Genomic DNA, 16,329 nt, shown 5'->3' with positions numbered 1-16,329 from the left:
CCATCCGTGACCGCAGCATCACTCTGTCCCTGCCCCTGCCATTGCCATTGCTATTGCCACTGTTGGCCAGCGCCTGCTCCCCCAGTGCATGGTGTTCTAGGTGCCAGGCCCTTCAGAGGGGACACAGATGCTGGGAAGCAGGGCAGATAGGTGACAGAGGGGAGCAGGGGGACGAGGAACATGCGCAGGGCCCTGCAGGGTGTGAATGCACCCTCTTGGCTTATTCAGGGAGGACTTCTTGCAGGCGGGATGCACGGGCCTGAGGGTGCAGCTGAGAGCTCCCCCTAAAGGAGTCTTGTTCAGAAAATCAGCTTGTGAGATGGAGGGGCTTGGGGCCCCTCCCCGATTTGCTTAATGGGGAAGCCGAGCTGGGCCAGGGCCACTTGGCCTGGTGGGCTGACCTCACCTGTGGACAGAGAGAGACTGGGAAGGGGAAAAAAAAAATAAAGTCAAGGACAGGGAGAAAGACAAGAAGAGATGCAGATGAAAGATCTAGAAGCAGTGCTTCTGAGACTCCAACGTGAAGGATCAGTTTTCTTTATTTGTAATACGTCACAGACCAGCGCTTTTGTGAAATACAAGATCACGTGGTTGGAATTTTGTGGCAATGCCAAAATGCCGTGGAGGTTTTGGAACTCTTGTTCTCCACTTCTGCACTTATCTTGCTGTGGACCGACATGACCGCAAGGACTAATCTAGAGGGGGCAGACGGAGGCAGATAGCGATCGCCAACTGTCCAGCGTTTCGTATATGCCAGGCATCGCCCCACGCACTTCGCGTGCTCTGACTTAATCTTTACATGCCGTGAGAAAGGAGGAACACAAGGCCCAGGAATGTTCAGTGCATAAATGATCAAGGAGCGGAGCTGAACCCAGAGGTCCCAGGCTTAAAGTCTGTGGGCTTCCATGCCACCCTGCCTTGCATGAGGAGCAGCTAAGGCACGTTGAGAGGGTGGGGGAAACGAGATGCAAGAACGGAGCGTGGAAGGCTCAGAAGCCAATGCGGGAAGAAGCATGAGGGCTAGAGATAGGCGGCCAGCGGGCGGGGAGCTGTGAGTGGCAAGCTGGAGCCGGCACGGTGTGTGAGGATGAACCATGCGCTGGCAGGCACGTGGCCAGGGGGACACGTGGGGGCAGGAGACACTGGAGAGGGGTCAGAGAGTTGTACGGGCGGACGGGGAGGGGGGCAGGCAGAGTGGACGGGCCCTTTTGCTTCGGGGGTCTGTCCTGCCTTGCTTTCTGCACTGGGAGGGCCCTGGTGTCACAGTGGCTGTGTCCCCCGCTCTGCAGGGAGCTGCTTCCTATGTCTGGTGGATGTGGTGCCCGTGAAGAACGAGGATGGGGCTGTCATCATGTTCATCCTCAACTTTGAAGTGGTGATGGAGAAGGACATGGTGGGGTCCCCGGCTCGTGACACCAATCACCGGGGACCCCCCACCAGCTGGCTGGCCCCAGGTAAGTGGAGCCGCCCTACCTCTGGGCTGGCCCAGGTCTTGCTTGCCAAAGGCCGGTGCCCCACAGGAAGGGAGGTAGTTGAGAGGTGGGGGAAAGAACACCAAGGATGGCCTGGTCCCGCCTGGCCCAGGACAGACAGACAGCAAGACGGCGGCGGAGTGACAGGTCCCAGGATCATAGGCTTTGGGGGGGGGGTAGTATTTCTTTTCCTAACCGCCTCTGCTTGGGTTGCCAACACAGTCCCCCCGGGGAGTGGTCCTCTCCCCAGCCTGGCTGAGCTCTGTCTCATGGACTGAACTCCTTGTTCCTGGACAGGCCACGTTCCTGGTGTGGTCTTTGCTTTTTTTTTTTTTTTTTTTTTTCTTGACAGGCAGAGTGGACAGTGAGAGAGAGAGACAGAGAAAGGTCTTCCTTTGCCGTTGGTTCACCCTCCAATGGCTGCCGCGGCTGGCACGCTGCGGCTGGCGCACCACGCTGATCTGAAGCCAGGAGCCAGGTGCTTCTCCTGGTCTCCCATGGGGTGCAGGGCCCAAGCACTTGGGCCATCCTTCACTGCACTCCCAGGCCACAGCAGAGAGCTGGCCTGGAAGAGGGGCAACTGGGACAGAATCTGGCGCCCCGACCGGGACTAGAACCCGGGGTGCCGGCGCTGCAAGGCGGAGGATTAGCTTATTGAGCCACAGCGCCAGCCCAGGTGTGGCTTTTGCAACTTGAGCAGATGGTCTGGGTGGGTGGGTGGGTGGGGTATGCTCACCTTGGTTGCAGGCATGGAGGCCTTAGCTCTTTCCCAAGGTGACATAAAGGCTCAGATCCCCCCGGCTCCCCTCCAGGATGGCCTCTCTGGGTTGACTCTAAACTTCCCCCCTTCAGAGTCAGGACAAAAACTTTCAGCTCTGGGTTTCTCAAGCTCTCAAATGACAGTGTGAGTGACACGGCACTTGCTATCCCCCACGGCCCCCACTCAGGCGCGGGCCCCACCTCTGATCGTGTAATTTCCCGCAAGTTACCTAACAAGTTTTTTTTTTTTTTTTTGCCTAAATTTGGCGACAATGGGGGCAACGGTACTCACACTGCACTTGTGGGAGTCAGAGGATTTATGTACAGGCTGCACATCAGCTTAGCTCAAGCAACGGCTGTTTTTGATGATCAGAGTTTCCGGATGTTTTCTGAGAATTGAGTTCTGTGCGTTGGTGAGGGGGTGCGTGCGCCTTGGAAGGGCCCTGGATATCAAATAGTGCCAGCCGTCTGGTTCCCCAGGGTCCCCAGTTCCCCCGCGCTGTCCGCTCGGCGGCTAGGGCTGCAGCTCCTAGTCCTTGTCCCTTCCTGGGTCAAGGTCCCCATGGCCACGTGTCTCTTTTCCATAGGCCGCGCCAAGACCTTCCGCCTGAAGCTGCCCGCGCTGTTAGCACTCACGGCTCGGGAGTCCTCGGTGCGTCCCGGCGGTGCGGGCGGAGCAGGCGCCCCCGGGGCTGTCGTGGTGGACGTGGACCTGACGCCCGCGGCGCCCAGCAGCGAGTCGCTGGCCCTGGATGAGGTGCCGGCTATGGACAACCACGTGGCTGGGCTCGGGCCGGCCGAGGAGCGGCGCGCGCTGGTGGGCTCCGGCTCGCCGCCCCTGCCCGTCAGCGCGCCCGGCCCGCACCCGTCGCCTCGAGCCCACAGCCTCAACCCTGATGCCTCGGGCTCCAGCTGCAGCTTGGCCCGGACGCGCTCCCGGGAGAGTTGCGCCAGCGTGCGCCGCGCCTCCTCGGCAGACGACATTGAGGCCATGCGCGCCGGGGTGCTGCCCCCGCCACCTCGCCATGCCAGCACTGGTGAGGGCACCGGCCGGCGGGCGGGAACTGACCCGCTGCAACCCCAGGCCCTCCCACCCGCCCCAGGCCTGCCCCCTTCCAAGCCCTCAGCTTCCTCCTTCTCGCTAGTCCCGGGTGCCTGGAGATGGAAATCCCATTAAGCACTTATTTAATCTCATTAAGTGGCCTTTTACTCTATTAAATGTCCATTCATCCCATTACATTCTCCCACTCACAGAGCCCTTGCTGGCCCTCCGGGCTGGCTGTCCCAGGACGTCCTGCAGAGGGATGGCTGTGGGAGAGGCCTGGGGCTCCCCACACAGGTGGCCCACTGAACAGACCCATTCTTCCTTGGCGCCTGCCAGCCCGTACTCTCAAGAGTTGTATCCTTGGCCAGCCTCCTTGATATGGGGAGGTGGTCTCTCCACCTCACTGGCCCCAGCAGGTGTCCACTGGCTCGCTCTCCCCTGTGGCCTGAGCACCCTTTGGTGCTGGGCCGCCCACCTGACCCTGCTTTGCCTCTCCACCCCAGGGGCCATGCACCCCCTGCGCAGCGGCCTGCTTAACTCCACCTCAGACTCGGACCTCGTGCGTTATCGCACCATTAGCAAGATTCCCCAGATCACCCTCAACTTTGTGGACCTCAAGGGGGATCCCTTCCTGGCCTCGCCCACCAGTGACCGGGAGATCATAGCACCCAAGATAAAGGAGCGGACCCACAATGTCACTGAGAAGGTCACCCAGGTAGGTGCTCTGGTGCCTGCTCTCACCTCATTCTGTAGGAACTTGGGTTGGGAAGAGGCAGGGCCAGGCTGTGGTCAAGAGGAGAAGGTGGAGGGCCTCCTGGGGCGGGGCGGGGCGGGGGGGAGAAGTCACAGGGCTGGGATGGGAGGGGCACAGTCTGAGGGGCAGGGGAAGGGCGGGGAGGTAGCCTTGGGGCCAGCACATCCATGCACAGGGCACTTGAGGGTGTTAGAGGGCATAGGAGAGTGGGAGAAGCCGGCCTCTGGGACATGGCGGTCTGGTCACAGGATGTATGGGAGGAAGGTACTGGGTGTCAAGCCAACAGGAAGCTTCAGCTTCTGAGGCCTCAGAGGTCAAGGTCAGGAGATTCCCGATTCTTCCAGGCCAACAATGAGAGGAGTGAGTGTGAGCGTGGGGGCTGGTGCTGTCAGGATGTCTGCCAGGGGCGGGGGTGGGCGCAAACCTATGGAGAGATCAAGTCCCTGGGTCCTGGTCCAGAGGAGATCTCTAGCCTTTGGGGGCATTGGCCAACACGGCGCCGTGGTGGGGGCCATCTGGTCATCTGTCCCCTTCTGGACTTGGAGTCCTCTTGGCAGCAAGGTGGTCTACGGTAACCCCCTTCCCCACCACTCAGTCCACCTCGGCTCCCTCACATCCTGGCCTCCGTGTATGTGTGTGTGTGAGTGTGGGGGGTGGGGGTTGTGGTCAGGATTGCAGGTCCCTGCAGTGAACGTGGAGCTCACGATGGGGTGGGGGGACCCCTGTCCCTGAGCTGCCTCCTCCAGCTCGGTCCACAGCAGCTGCCGGCGTTGGCCTAATGTGAGGTTGCTGTCCATCTTGCTGCTCTCCTGGCCCTGCTCCAGCTGCCTCGGACTCTGGGTCCCTGCCAGGTCTCCAGCCCCTTGGCCTTGACTCTGGAACATTCCCCCTCACCCCAGCCCTTATCTGGCTGCCCACGCCCCTCCCCCTCCCGCCCTTGCCTGTCTCCTGGTTCCCACCTGAGCCCCTGCTTGCTGTCTGCTCTGCTCCCATGCCGCCGCGGATGCCTGCCATGTTGTTGTGGGTCTGTGCGTGTGCGTCTTTGTCGACGTGCCCGGGTGTTCCTGCCAGTCACTGGGCAGTCTCTCCAACTCCGGTGTCTCTGACTCTGGCTGGCTAGGCACTGGACTGGCGGGGCGGGGGTGTTGGGGAGACCATTAATCTGCCGTGACAGGCCCGGCTGCCGGGCGGAGGGGGAGGGGCACGGGCTGCGGGAGCGGCTGCAGCAGGAGCCCGGAGCGGGCTGCGGGGGAGGGGGCCCCTGGCCTGGCATGGGGCGAAGGGGCGGGCACGGGCGGGGCGGGGGAGCCCAGTGTGTCGGGGTGGGGGTGGGGCCGGCTGGAGGAGCCGAGGTTCCAACCGCGGCTGCCGGGCTGGCGGCAGGCAGGCAGAGCGCTGCACCCTGGCAGCAGCGGGGCCCACACCAGGGGACCATGGACAGCCTGAGCCAGGCAGGCTGCTGCCCACGCTCACTGCCAGGGTGACCCCAGCCCTGGGGCCTGGCCCCAACCACCCTGGCTTCATGCCAGAGGCTGCCTTGCTTGCCTGGGCTGGGACTGCCGCCGGGGTGCAGGTGAGGCGTTGGCTGAGCCCTCGGGCCCTGGGACAGGCAGGCTGGGGGGAGCCAAGTCCTCCATGGAGGCTCCAGCAGGGAAGGCGAGCGGGACAGGGGCTCTGCGGCCCAGGGCCAAGAAAGGCCAGGGTGAGGCGGGCCGTGCGCATCTCCAGCCTCGTGGCCCAGGAGGTAGGTGACTCCGGCCCTTCTTCTTCCTCTTCCCTCTGGAGACTGGGGCACTGAGGCAGGTTCTGGCAGAGGGGTGTAGCTTCCAGCCAGGAAGAGGGCTACTGGGAAGCAGGACAGGTTGGGAACCCCGGGCCCTGCAGCCCTGCCCGGCTGCTCGTGTCCCCTCTTGGCTCTCCTCCCGGCCCGCCTGGCTTGGGTTCCCCTTGCTGGGTTTCCCCTCTCTTGCGGCTTCTGGGGCCCACAGTCTTCCAGCTCCCCCTGCAAAGTGGGGTCGGGGGTAAAGGCAACAGGAAACACATGGGTGCTCAGAGAGGATGGCACGGAGGCAGAGGGAGAAGGCGCCAGTGGCCGTGCCAAGAGGGTGGGAGCAGCCATGTCGGGCCTGAGCACTGGGCTCCTCACTGTGTGCGCCGAGGGAGGACCTGCGGCAGGTGAGGGACGCTTGAGCTGCTTCCAAGAGTCCTGGAGGCCAGAGGTTCAGGAGGGTGGGGGTCAGCGGGTGCTGGGTGGGTGGTGAGGGGATGCTGAGCTGAGACACCTGGCTTACCTCTTCACATGTGGCCTGACGTGCTGGTGGCAGGGCCATCGCCCTCCCACCCCCCACCTCCAGGCTGATTGCTCTCTTAGCTTCTGGGAGCCAGTTCTGTGTCCCTGGTGTCTCTCCCAAATAGAGCCTGGAGGAGGCTCAGGCTGGGGGTGGAGGCGGAGTCAGAGGTGGTTCCCTGTGAGCCTGGAAACCCGACCCTTGTCACCACCACCCTCTTTGTCTGGGCATCTCCTAGCTGGGGGACAGGTATAGGTGGGATTCTCCCCACCCACAGGTCAGGACCCAGGCTTTGGCTTAAATAAGCTGACTTCAGTAGTCGTAGGACAACAGGTCGCGCCTAAAGCTGTGTGCTGAGCTGTGGGTGCAGACCTGACTCTGGCCCTGTGCAGAAGGCCTGGGGCTTGCCCCTGCGTGTGTGTTTGTGTCCAGGGTGTGGCTGGCCATGCTGTGGGCAGCCTTGGGTGGGGAGGGCAGGCCCGCTGCTGTCAGGGGTGGTCCAGCACGGCCACTAGGGTCCTACCTCTTGAGCATGAGGAGGCATCCCATCCAGGGACAGCTCCTTACCCTGCCCCTGTCTGCAGGGTCCCAGTCAGCTCCTTTTTCTCAGTCTCCACTTGAGCCCCTAGAGACCACCACCCCGTGCACATCTGCTGCCTGCCTTAAGGAGCAGTGTGCTTGGGCTAAAGGTGGGCAGAAATGGGGTCCAGAGTCTGCCCTCATGCCCCTGCCCCTGCCCCGGGTCCCATCCGCTCCCCTAATGCCATCTGGTACCTGTGGAGTCCCTGTGCCTACCCCAGCATGCTCAAGCCCCCTGACTATACCCATCCTCACTTCTGGTTTCTTCTTCTAAGGACGCGTTCTCAAAGCAGGCAGGCCGGGGGGGGGGGGGCCCAGCTTGAATATGAGCTGGAGTCTTTGGGACCCCACCCACCCAGAGGCCTGAGGCTCTGGGGGCCTGGGAGTCAGTGCTTCTGGGGTGGCTCAGTGAGACCTTGGGTTGGGCTGCCCGTCAGGGGCCAGGCTGGGAGAGCTTGGGCAGGGGACCCTGGGATGAGTGAGATGTCTGAGAGAGAGGATTCTGATGGAACACAGGGGGACTCCCAGGGGTTTCTGGGCAGTGAGCGCTCCCTAGTTTGCCCCGGGAGAAAGAGTGACATGGCTGCTCCCCCTGCTCCGGGTGGTGGGCCTGCCTCTGTCCATGAGTGTGAGCTGTGCAGGGCCAGGTGTGCCCTGTGTGCATGTCCCTCTCCATGCAACGGACTGTCTCGTCTGGGCTGGGCTGTCTTTTGTGTCCCCTTGTGAGAGAGAGTGTGTGTGTGTAGGGGGGGCAAGGACTGCAGGCTGCTCTGAGTGGAGAGGGGGTGGGGTGGGTGAGAGGAAGTGTGGTCATCTCTCCCTCCAGGGAGGCCAAGGGGGCCTGCAGCCGTGCGGGTGCTATCCTTGGGCTAGCTGCAATTTTGTGTGTTGGGATTATGGCTCTTCAGGCCATTGCCCAGGAACGTTTTCTGGACTGAGACTATGGTTGTGTGTGCGTGTGTGCTTGTTGGTTCAGAGTGTGGGCAAGATTACATGATATGAGCTATAGTCCAAAGGTCCCGGTGTGCATTGCTGGTAGGGAGCAGTACTGGTTGTTACTGCACAGTACCCTGGATTCAGGTATGCTGGATGCTGTGAGAACTCACTGGAGTGGCCCTAGGCTGCGTGGTAGTCTGGCAACCGCAGTGCCCAGGTCTAGGGGTGGTCAGTTGCTGTGACTACTTGGCTGAGGGGAAGGCATTCTAATGGAGACGGTGACAACTTGATTATTGATTTATTTAAGTTAGTTGAAAGGCAGGAAGAAGAGGGAGAAGAAGAGACAGAGATAATCTCATCTGCTGGGTCACTCCCCAGATGCCTGCAGTAGAACTAGGTCAGGCTGAAGCCAGGAGCTGGGAACTCTCCCCCGTGGTGGCTGGGACCCCACTACTTGAGCCACCACCTGCTGTCTCCCAGGGTGTGCACTGTCACAGACTGGAATTGGGAGCAGAGCTGAGACTTGAGCCCAGGCACTCTTAATATGGATGTAAGCACCTCCAAGCACTGTCTTTTTTTTTTTTTTTAATATTTATTTATTTATTTGAAAGTCTGAGTTACACAGAGAGAGGAGAGGCAAAGAGAGAGAGAGAGAGAGAGAGGGAGGGAGGTCTTCCATCCACTGGTTCACTCCCTGATTGGCCACAGCAGCCAAAGCTACGCCGATCCAAAGCCAGGAGCCATAGCTTCTTCTGGGAGTCCCACAGAGGCGCTGGGGCCCAAGCACTTGGGCCATTTTCTACTGCTTTTCCAGGCCATAGCAGAGAGCTGGATCATAAATGGAGCAGCTGGGTCTTGAACTGGCGCCCATATGGGATGCCGGGACTGCAGGCAGCAGCTTTACCTGCTAGGCCACAGCACCCCCACCCCAACCCCCAGCACTGTCTTAACAGCTTAAGGAAACGCTCCCCCTCCTGGAGACTCTGAGCCTCCCTCTTCCCTCCTCCCTCTGCCTGGTCTCAGCAGACATGTCCTGGTTCCCCCTGCCCCGAGGTCCTGGCACCTGGCTCCTCACCTTTCACCTGCCCTCCCTTCCCTGTCTAGGTCCTGTCCTTGGGTGCTGACGTGCTGCCCGAGTACAAGCTGCAGGCGCCACGCATCCACCGCTGGACCATCCTGCACTACAGCCCCTTCAAGGCCGTGTGGGACTGGCTCATCCTGCTGCTGGTCATTTACACGGCTGTTTTCACACCCTACTCGGCCGCCTTCTTGCTGAAGGAGACGGAAGAGGGCCCCCCGGCCCCTGACTGTGGCTATGCCTGCCAGCCCCTGGCCGTGGTGGACCTCATCGTGGACATCATGTTCATCGTGGACATCCTCATCAACTTCCGCACCACCTACGTGAATGCCAACGAGGAGGTGGTCAGCCACCCCGGCCGCATTGCCGTCCATTACTTCAAGGGCTGGTTTCTCATCGACATGGTGGCTGCCATCCCGTTTGACCTGCTCATCTTCGGCTCTGGCTCTGAGGAGGTGGGGCTGGCGGGGAGGGAGGCTGGGAGGATGTGAGCAAAGGGAGGGGAGGTGGTGGGGGTGGGAGGATAGGGGGAGAATGGGGGGCTGCGGAGGCATGGCATGCCCCAGCAAACCTAGGCTCACGTCTTTCCGTGTGAGCTGCTCACGGTGTTGTGGGGGGACCAGAAGGGACTCCATTTTTCTGCTTTAGCTACCCAAAGGGAGTCATGATTTTGAAAACCCACAAAAGTGCCCCGGAAACTAAACAGGTATTTTGGAGCCCCCCGTTTGCGCATTCGCACGGTGGGGACCCACAACCGCTTTGACCCAAAGCTAGCACAGAGATTAATGAGACATCCATGCTGGGCCTGGCGTGGGAGGTGCTTCACACAAGACGGTTTCAATTGAGAGGAGGTTCCAGGAGCAAGTGTCGGGGGATCTTACCTCCGGCGCCCCCCGCCCTGACTGTCCCCAGCTGATCGGGCTGCTGAAGACGGCGCGGCTGCTGCGGCTGGTGCGTGTGGCACGGAAGCTGGACCGCTACTCGGAGTACGGGGCGGCCGTGCTGTTCCTGCTCATGTGCACATTCGCGCTCATCGCGCACTGGCTGGCCTGCATCTGGTACGCCATCGGCAACATGGAGCAGCCGCACATGGACTCGCGCATTGGCTGGCTACACAACCTGGGCGACCAGATCGGCAAGCCCTACAACAGCAGCGGCCTGGGCGGGCCCTCCATCAAGGACAAGTACGTCACGGCGCTCTACTTCACCTTCAGCAGCCTCACCAGCGTGGGCTTCGGCAACGTCTCCCCCAACACCAACTCGGAGAAGATCTTCTCCATCTGCGTCATGCTCATTGGCTGTGAGTGCGCCCCCAGAGGCGGAGGGGGGAAGTGAGGCTGCTGGAGGGGCCAGAGTGGGCACAACCCCCCTCCTCCAACCATTAATGCCTTGGGGGGGTACACCATCGTGACGCAACTTGGGGGTGGGGCAGCAGGGCAAGGCCTGGTGCAAAGCCCGAGCGGAGGGTCCCCGTGGGTGGGCCCCTGCGGCTGCTGATGGCCCCCGCTCCCCCATCCCCCCAGCCCTCATGTACGCCAGCATCTTCGGCAACGTGTCCGCCATCATCCAGCGGCTGTACTCGGGCACGGCGCGCTACCACACACAGATGCTCCGGGTGCGGGAGTTCATCCGCTTTCACCAGATCCCCAACCCACTGCGCCAGCGCCTCGAGGAGTACTTCCAGCACGCCTGGTCCTACACCAACGGCATCGACATGAACGCGGTGAGGCTCCCGAGGCAAGCGAGGGGGCGGCGGGAACCCTGGGTGCCCTGAGCTTGTCTCGGGTGGTCACACTTAGTGCTAGGAAGGGCTCTGCATGGTGCGGTGCCCCCTGTGCCTGGGAGGAGTCTGACGCCCATGGGGCTCCCTCGCTGGACAGCACTCCCTTCGGGGCAGGTGCTATAGCACACCCTTCAGGCAGGCAATGGTGTTAGTCCTTCAGACAGGTAAGAAAATGGAGGCCTGGCACCAAGGGTGCCCTGATGGAGGTGGTGCCCCTGGCGTGGGAATCCAGCCCCTTCCTTAGTGCTCCGGGGAGGCATCTGGGACCCCTGGAGCCGGAAGATTGAGGTTTCCCCAAGATGGAGGGGTGGGGTGGTGGGGTGGGATGTGGGTGGGGCCCCAGGGGCGCGTGTGCTGAGCTGTCCCGCTGCCCCCAGGTGCTGAAGGGCTTCCCCGAGTGCCTGCAGGCTGACATCTGCCTGCACCTGAACCGCTCACTGCTGCAGCACTGCAAGCCCTTCCGAGGGGCCACCAAAGGCTGCCTGCGGGCCCTGGCCATGAAGTTCAAGACCACACACGCACCGCCGGGGGACACACTGGTGCATGCTGGGGACCTGCTGACTGCCCTCTACTTCATCTCCCGGGGCTCCATTGAGATCCTACGGGGGGACGTCGTCGTGGCTATCCTGGGTATGGGGAGCAGCTGGTGCTGGCCTGCACATGCCTGCCCAGCCCGGAGATGGCTGAGCTTCGTGAGCACGCAGTCCTGGGACTGCCCCCAAGGTCCTTGGGCCCCTTTGATTTACCCTGGCTCAGGTGCTCCAAGGAGAGACCAGCAGAGGAGCCCACATGGGTGGGGCTGCTGAACTCCAGGGTTCGCAGCCTCCTTTCCCCCAGGATCTCCCCTGGAAGTGGCAGACATCTGATGCTTTCTCCATGAAGGCTCAGATCTCGATCCTCCAAGGTGGGCAGTGGAGGGGGAAACACCAGCCTGGTGGCTGTGAGTCTGATTTTCCCGAGAGCAAGCACGGGGCCCTGCAGCCTCACGCAGTGCAGGTGTAATCAGGCTCTCGCCTCCACGTCCAAAGCAAAGGGAGTGTTGCCCTCCTCTCCTCCCAGCCCTTCCTGCACACAGGGGCAGGTGCGCCTGGACAGTGGGGACTTCTTGTCCTCTGCCTGTCCTTCCCGTGGCCCTGCATGCCTTAGGGAAGGCATCAGATATGTTTGAGTGTGGCTCATGGCAAGATATTGTAGGATTCTATTTCCCAGTGTAGAACAAGCATACGCTCGTCCCAGAAACACCTCCCATCCCCTGCCCACCCCTACACATCCCTCGGCCTTACTACATGTGTACATTCTGGTATTTTCTGTTCTATGGTGTGCTAAGCTAGGCTATCCTATGTCTTTCAGTTTAAAAAAAAAAAAAGCTGTTTTTGATTCACCGCTGTGTCCTGGTCTGTAGTTTGAAGAACACTGAGCGCCAGGGTGCACTGATCAGCCAGGAGGCTGTTTGGGACAGGGTTTCGGGTGGAGAGGTGGCGCTGCAGGCTAAGGCAGGCAGGGCCGTGAGCAGAGCTAGGGCATCCCAGCTGGCACCCCCTGCCCCAGCCAGTCCCAGAGAACTGGTTTGCCGGCCCTTCTCCCTCAGTCTCTGCTGGCCATGCGCTCACCCCTCCTCTGGCAGTGGAGGGAGGTGGGTTGGCTGACGCTTTCCTGCCTGCTTGGGTTGGACCTGGAGGAGATGCCCCTGCCCGGGGTGGGACTGCCGGAAGGAAGGTGCCTGCCACCTTGGATGCCGGCTCCCTGGGAACTCAGCCCCTCCGTGTGGCCTGCAGGGAAGAATGACATCTTCGGAGAACCCCTGAACCTGTATGCACGGCCTGGCAAGTCCAACGGGGACGTGCGCGCCCTCACCTACTGCGACCTGCACAAGATCCACCGGGACGACCTGCTGGAGGTGCTGGATATGTACCCCGAGTTCTCAGACCACTTCTGGTCCAGTCTGGAGATCACCTTCAACCTGCGGGATGTGAGTGGGCCGCCCCAGGCTGGCCACCGTCCTCCCGAGACCCGCCTACCCTCCTGGCTGTGGGGTTCGGAGCTGAGTCCCTAAGGTGACAAGCAAGGACCGCCTCCCTGCCTCAGTTCCCTTGTCTGTCAAGCGGTACCCTAGACCAGGCTGTGGAAGCCCCAGCCTCCAACCCCGCCTTTCCTATGCTAATGAGAGGGCTGGGGCCCGATCCGGCCCCGGGGAGAGCAGGGGAAGGCCCTGACACATGTCGTGCTTGGTTCCAGACCAACATGATCCCGGGTTCCCCGGGCAGCGCGGAGTGGGAAGGCGGATTCAACCGGCAGCGCAAGCGCAAGCTGTCCTTCCGAAGGCGCACGGACAAGGGTGAGGCGGGGGAGGGGAGGGGTGTCGGGGCGGGGTCAGGGTGAGGCGGGGCGGGGCACAGAGCACCGGTGGGCGGTGTCTTCCCCACCCAGACCTTCCCCCTGCGTGCCCACTCCTCACTCCAGCTCTACAAGTGCTGCCCATCCTTTTGGGCCCACGTAAGCCGTCACCTCCTCCAGGAAGACCTCCCCCATCCACCAGGGCCAGGGCAAGTCTAGGCTTTTTTGGTTCTCCCAGGGCAGGGGTCACTGTGGGCGCTGCCTTGAACAGATGAGGGGGAAAAGAGACAGGACTGGCTTGTGTGGCAGAGCCAAGGCCATTGCTGGGGCTGCCAGGGGGGTTCCTGGGGAGCTCTCAGACTGGTTGGGAGTGGGGGAGGACAGTCCGAGAAGCAACGGGGCCAATGTATGCCTCTTGCCACAGCCCCACCCCCTCTCCTCCCCTCCCCTGCTCTGCCCTCCCTCCCCCTCCCGTCTCTGAGGTCCGTTCTCTGTTTCCCACAGACACGGAGCAGCCAGGGGAGGTGTCGGCCTTGGGGCCGGGCCGGGCGGGGGCAGGGCCCAGTAGCCGGGGCCGGCCGGGGGGGCCGTGGGGGGAGAGCCCGTCCAGTGGCCCCTCCAGCCCCGAGAGCAGTGAGGATGAGGGCCCAGGCCGCAGCTCCAGCCCCCTCCGCCTGGTGCCCTTCTCCAGCCCCAGGCCCCCCGGAGAGCCGCCGGGCGGGGAGCCCCTGACCGAAGACTGCGAGAAGAGCAGCGACACCTGTAACCCTCTGTCAGGTAGGGGCGGCGCCCGGGGGCGGGGCCGGGGCGTGGCTTCGCGCTGGGCCTCATCCCCACTCTCCCGGCTCCAGGCGCCTTCTCGGGAGTGTCCAACATTTTCAGCTTCTGGGGCGACAGTCGGGGCCGCCAGTACCAGGAGCTGCCTCGCTGCCCCGCCCCTGCCCCCAGCCTCCTCAACATCCCTCTGTCCAGCCCCAGCCGGCGGCCCCGGGGCGACGTGGAGAGCAGGCTGGACGCCCTCCAGCGGCAACTCAACAGGTGAGTGCTGGCCCAGGATCTGGGGGTGGCTGGCCGCGCTGTCCAGAACAGGGCCCGCTTTACCTCGCCTTGGGCTCAGAGCTGAGCCGGGGACGCCAGGGCTCGAGTGAACAGGGAGCCTGGGGTTGGCGGCCGCTCCCCGGCCCCCACATTGGTGCCTGGAGCCAGTGACTGGTGCCTCCTCCTCCTCACCTCACTGCAGGCTGGAGACTCGGCTCAGTACAGACATGGCCACCGTCCTGCAGCTGCTACAGAGGCAGATGACGCTGGTTCCGCCCGCCTACAGTGCTGTGACCACCCCGGGGCCTGGCCCTACCTCCGCCTCCCCTCTGCTACCTGTCAGCCCCATCCCCACTCTCACCCTGGACTCGCTTTCTCAGGTGAGTTCCTGAGCATCCCACCCCCCACTGCAGTCAGCCCTGCCTTTCCTGCTGGTGCCCAGTCCCCTCCCACTCCTGCATCCTGGCCAGAAGGCTGCCTCAGGAGCCGTGGGCCCAGGGGGAGGCAGGAGGGCCCCCAGTCCAGAGCCCCAGGCGGCCTGGTGCAGGGGACCAGCCGGCGAGTGGCCCCAGCCCCAGGTCCCTGCTGTAGTTGACATTCCACCCACTGACTGTCCTGCCCATCTTCACTGGTGGGTGTCCCCAGGGCATCCCCGGGGGCCAGGGCCTGCATCTCCCCCTGTGCTGGAGATGGGCCCCGGCTGCCCTTTGTCCTCTCTCGAGTGGCCTCCTGCAGGACGGCCGTGGTGGGGCCATCCCGCGACAGTCCCCGAGGGTCCCGGAAGGGAACTCTTCTAGCTCTCCGAGGCCGTGTGGGCTCTGCTGCCTCCCCCTTTCCCTGGCATCGCTCCCCCCTCCCATATGCTGACTGCTCCTGTTTGCAGACACCAGGGCCCACGTCAGCGAATGTGCCAGTCTCCCCTTCACAGCCTCCCCCGCAGAGATCTCACCAGCACACTCGTCAGCACCCACAAACCCCTCCCGCCTGCCCTGGCACTCTCCCTGGCCTCCAGACGCCTAGCCGCCAGCCTGCCTCGATTTCTAGGTCCCCGAGTTCTTTCTCGATTGCAGGGAGGAACCTTGTCTCTCTCTGCCCAGCTCAGGGACACCGTATTCCAGGCTGGGTTTGGATTCAGCTGCCACGGTCTCTAGGGGGGAGGAAGCTGTGGCCTCTAGGTTTCCCTGGCTGGGGTGCGCAGGGGGGAGCTTCCTAGCTGCTGCCGGCTCCTCTGTTTGGCTCTTGGCCTATGAGAGTTCACTTCCCTCCCCCCTCCTCAGTGCATGCCCTTAGTAGCCCCCCCAACCCCATCTTGCTCTGTCTACCTTGGCCCCCCCCAGTCCTCCCCTGTCCCCCAGCCCTCGTGTCCGTCTCCATTTTCTGTCCCCTGTCACCTGGATTCTCCTCTTGTGCCCCTCTCCCACCTCTGTGGCCTCCAGGCCTCCTCACACCCTGTGTTCTTTGCAGGTTTCCCAGTTCATGGCGTGCGAGGAGCTCCCCCCAGGGGCCTCAGAGCTCCCCCAAGATGGCCCCACTCGACGCCTCTCCCTACCGGGCCAGCTGGGGGCCCTCACCTCCCAGCCCCTGCACAGACACGGCTCAGACCCGGGCAGTTAGTGGGGCTGCCCAGTGTGGACACGTGGATCACCCAGGGTTCAGAGTGCCGCCTGGGCCCCTCCCCTCAGAGGCCCTGCCCAGGAGGCCCTGGCCACGGAAGGGGAGAGGATGGTGAAGGAGCAGCTCCTCCTGCTGTCCCCTGGGCCTCACTGGGAGGGGCAGGGGCAGGGCTGGGCAGTGGACAGGGGGTCTGTGGTCCCCACACTGCCCCGGGGGCATTAGCTGGTCTAACTGCCCGGAGGCACCCGGCCCTGGGCCTTAGGCACCTCAAGGACTTTTCTGCTATTTACTGCTCTTATTGTTAAGGATAATAATTAAGGATCATATGAATAATTAATGAAGATGCTGATGACTATGAATAATAAATAATTATCCTGAGGAGACTCCAGTGGTGCTGGGAGGGTGCTGCCTGCCTGGTGCTTTGTCTTGTGTTCTGGGTCTGGACACACGGGTCTGCGTGCATGGGGCCCACAGGGTGGCCCCAGCAGCTGGGTTGTGGATGTGTGCAGTGGGAGTGTTCCCTGCGGGCCTGGATTCCGGATAGTGAAGAACCACTTGCGCCCTATGGATTTCAGTCAGTGGTCCTGATGGTGTGTCGGACACCCTCGGGGCCCTGTCGCTTGGCTGGGTGACACCCTGGCTCCCCAGA

The 16,329-nt window shown here is 62.5% G+C and overlaps 1 protein-coding gene across 2 annotated transcripts in view; it reads left to right on the top strand.

Moving 5' to 3' along the window:
* Positions 1 to 16,056, top strand: part of KCNH2 (potassium voltage-gated channel subfamily H member 2) — a 32,199-nt gene extending 16,143 nt beyond the window's left edge. For both annotated transcript variants that reach the window (XM_062192845.1, XM_062192844.1), the window contains 13 exons: positions 1,290 to 1,454; positions 2,819 to 3,268; positions 3,780 to 3,991; positions 8,938 to 9,366; positions 9,824 to 10,211; positions 10,435 to 10,634; positions 11,072 to 11,324; positions 12,470 to 12,663; positions 12,930 to 13,029; positions 13,533 to 13,805; positions 13,880 to 14,066; positions 14,269 to 14,446; positions 15,531 to 16,056. In XM_062192845.1, coding sequence (XP_062048829.1) covers positions 1,290 to 1,454; positions 2,819 to 3,268; positions 3,780 to 3,991; positions 8,938 to 9,366; positions 9,824 to 10,211; positions 10,435 to 10,634; positions 11,072 to 11,324; positions 12,470 to 12,663; positions 12,930 to 13,029; positions 13,533 to 13,805; positions 13,880 to 14,066; positions 14,269 to 14,446; positions 15,531 to 15,680 — 3,179 coding nt within the window. In that variant the 3' untranslated portion in view covers positions 15,681 to 16,056. The remainder of the gene's footprint in view (positions 1 to 1,289; positions 1,455 to 2,818; positions 3,269 to 3,779; positions 3,992 to 8,937; positions 9,367 to 9,823; positions 10,212 to 10,434; positions 10,635 to 11,071; positions 11,325 to 12,469; positions 12,664 to 12,929; positions 13,030 to 13,532; positions 13,806 to 13,879; positions 14,067 to 14,268; positions 14,447 to 15,530) is intronic.
* Positions 16,057 to 16,329: the final 273 nt, after the last annotated feature.

Source organism: Lepus europaeus, chromosome 5 (genome assembly GCF_033115175.1).
Source record: "Lepus europaeus isolate LE1 chromosome 5, mLepTim1.pri, whole genome shotgun sequence".
NCBI lineage: Eukaryota > Metazoa > Chordata > Mammalia > Lagomorpha > Leporidae > Lepus > Lepus europaeus.
Note: the sequence above shows the minus strand (reverse complement) of the source record. Positions and strands in the feature narration are given on the sequence as shown.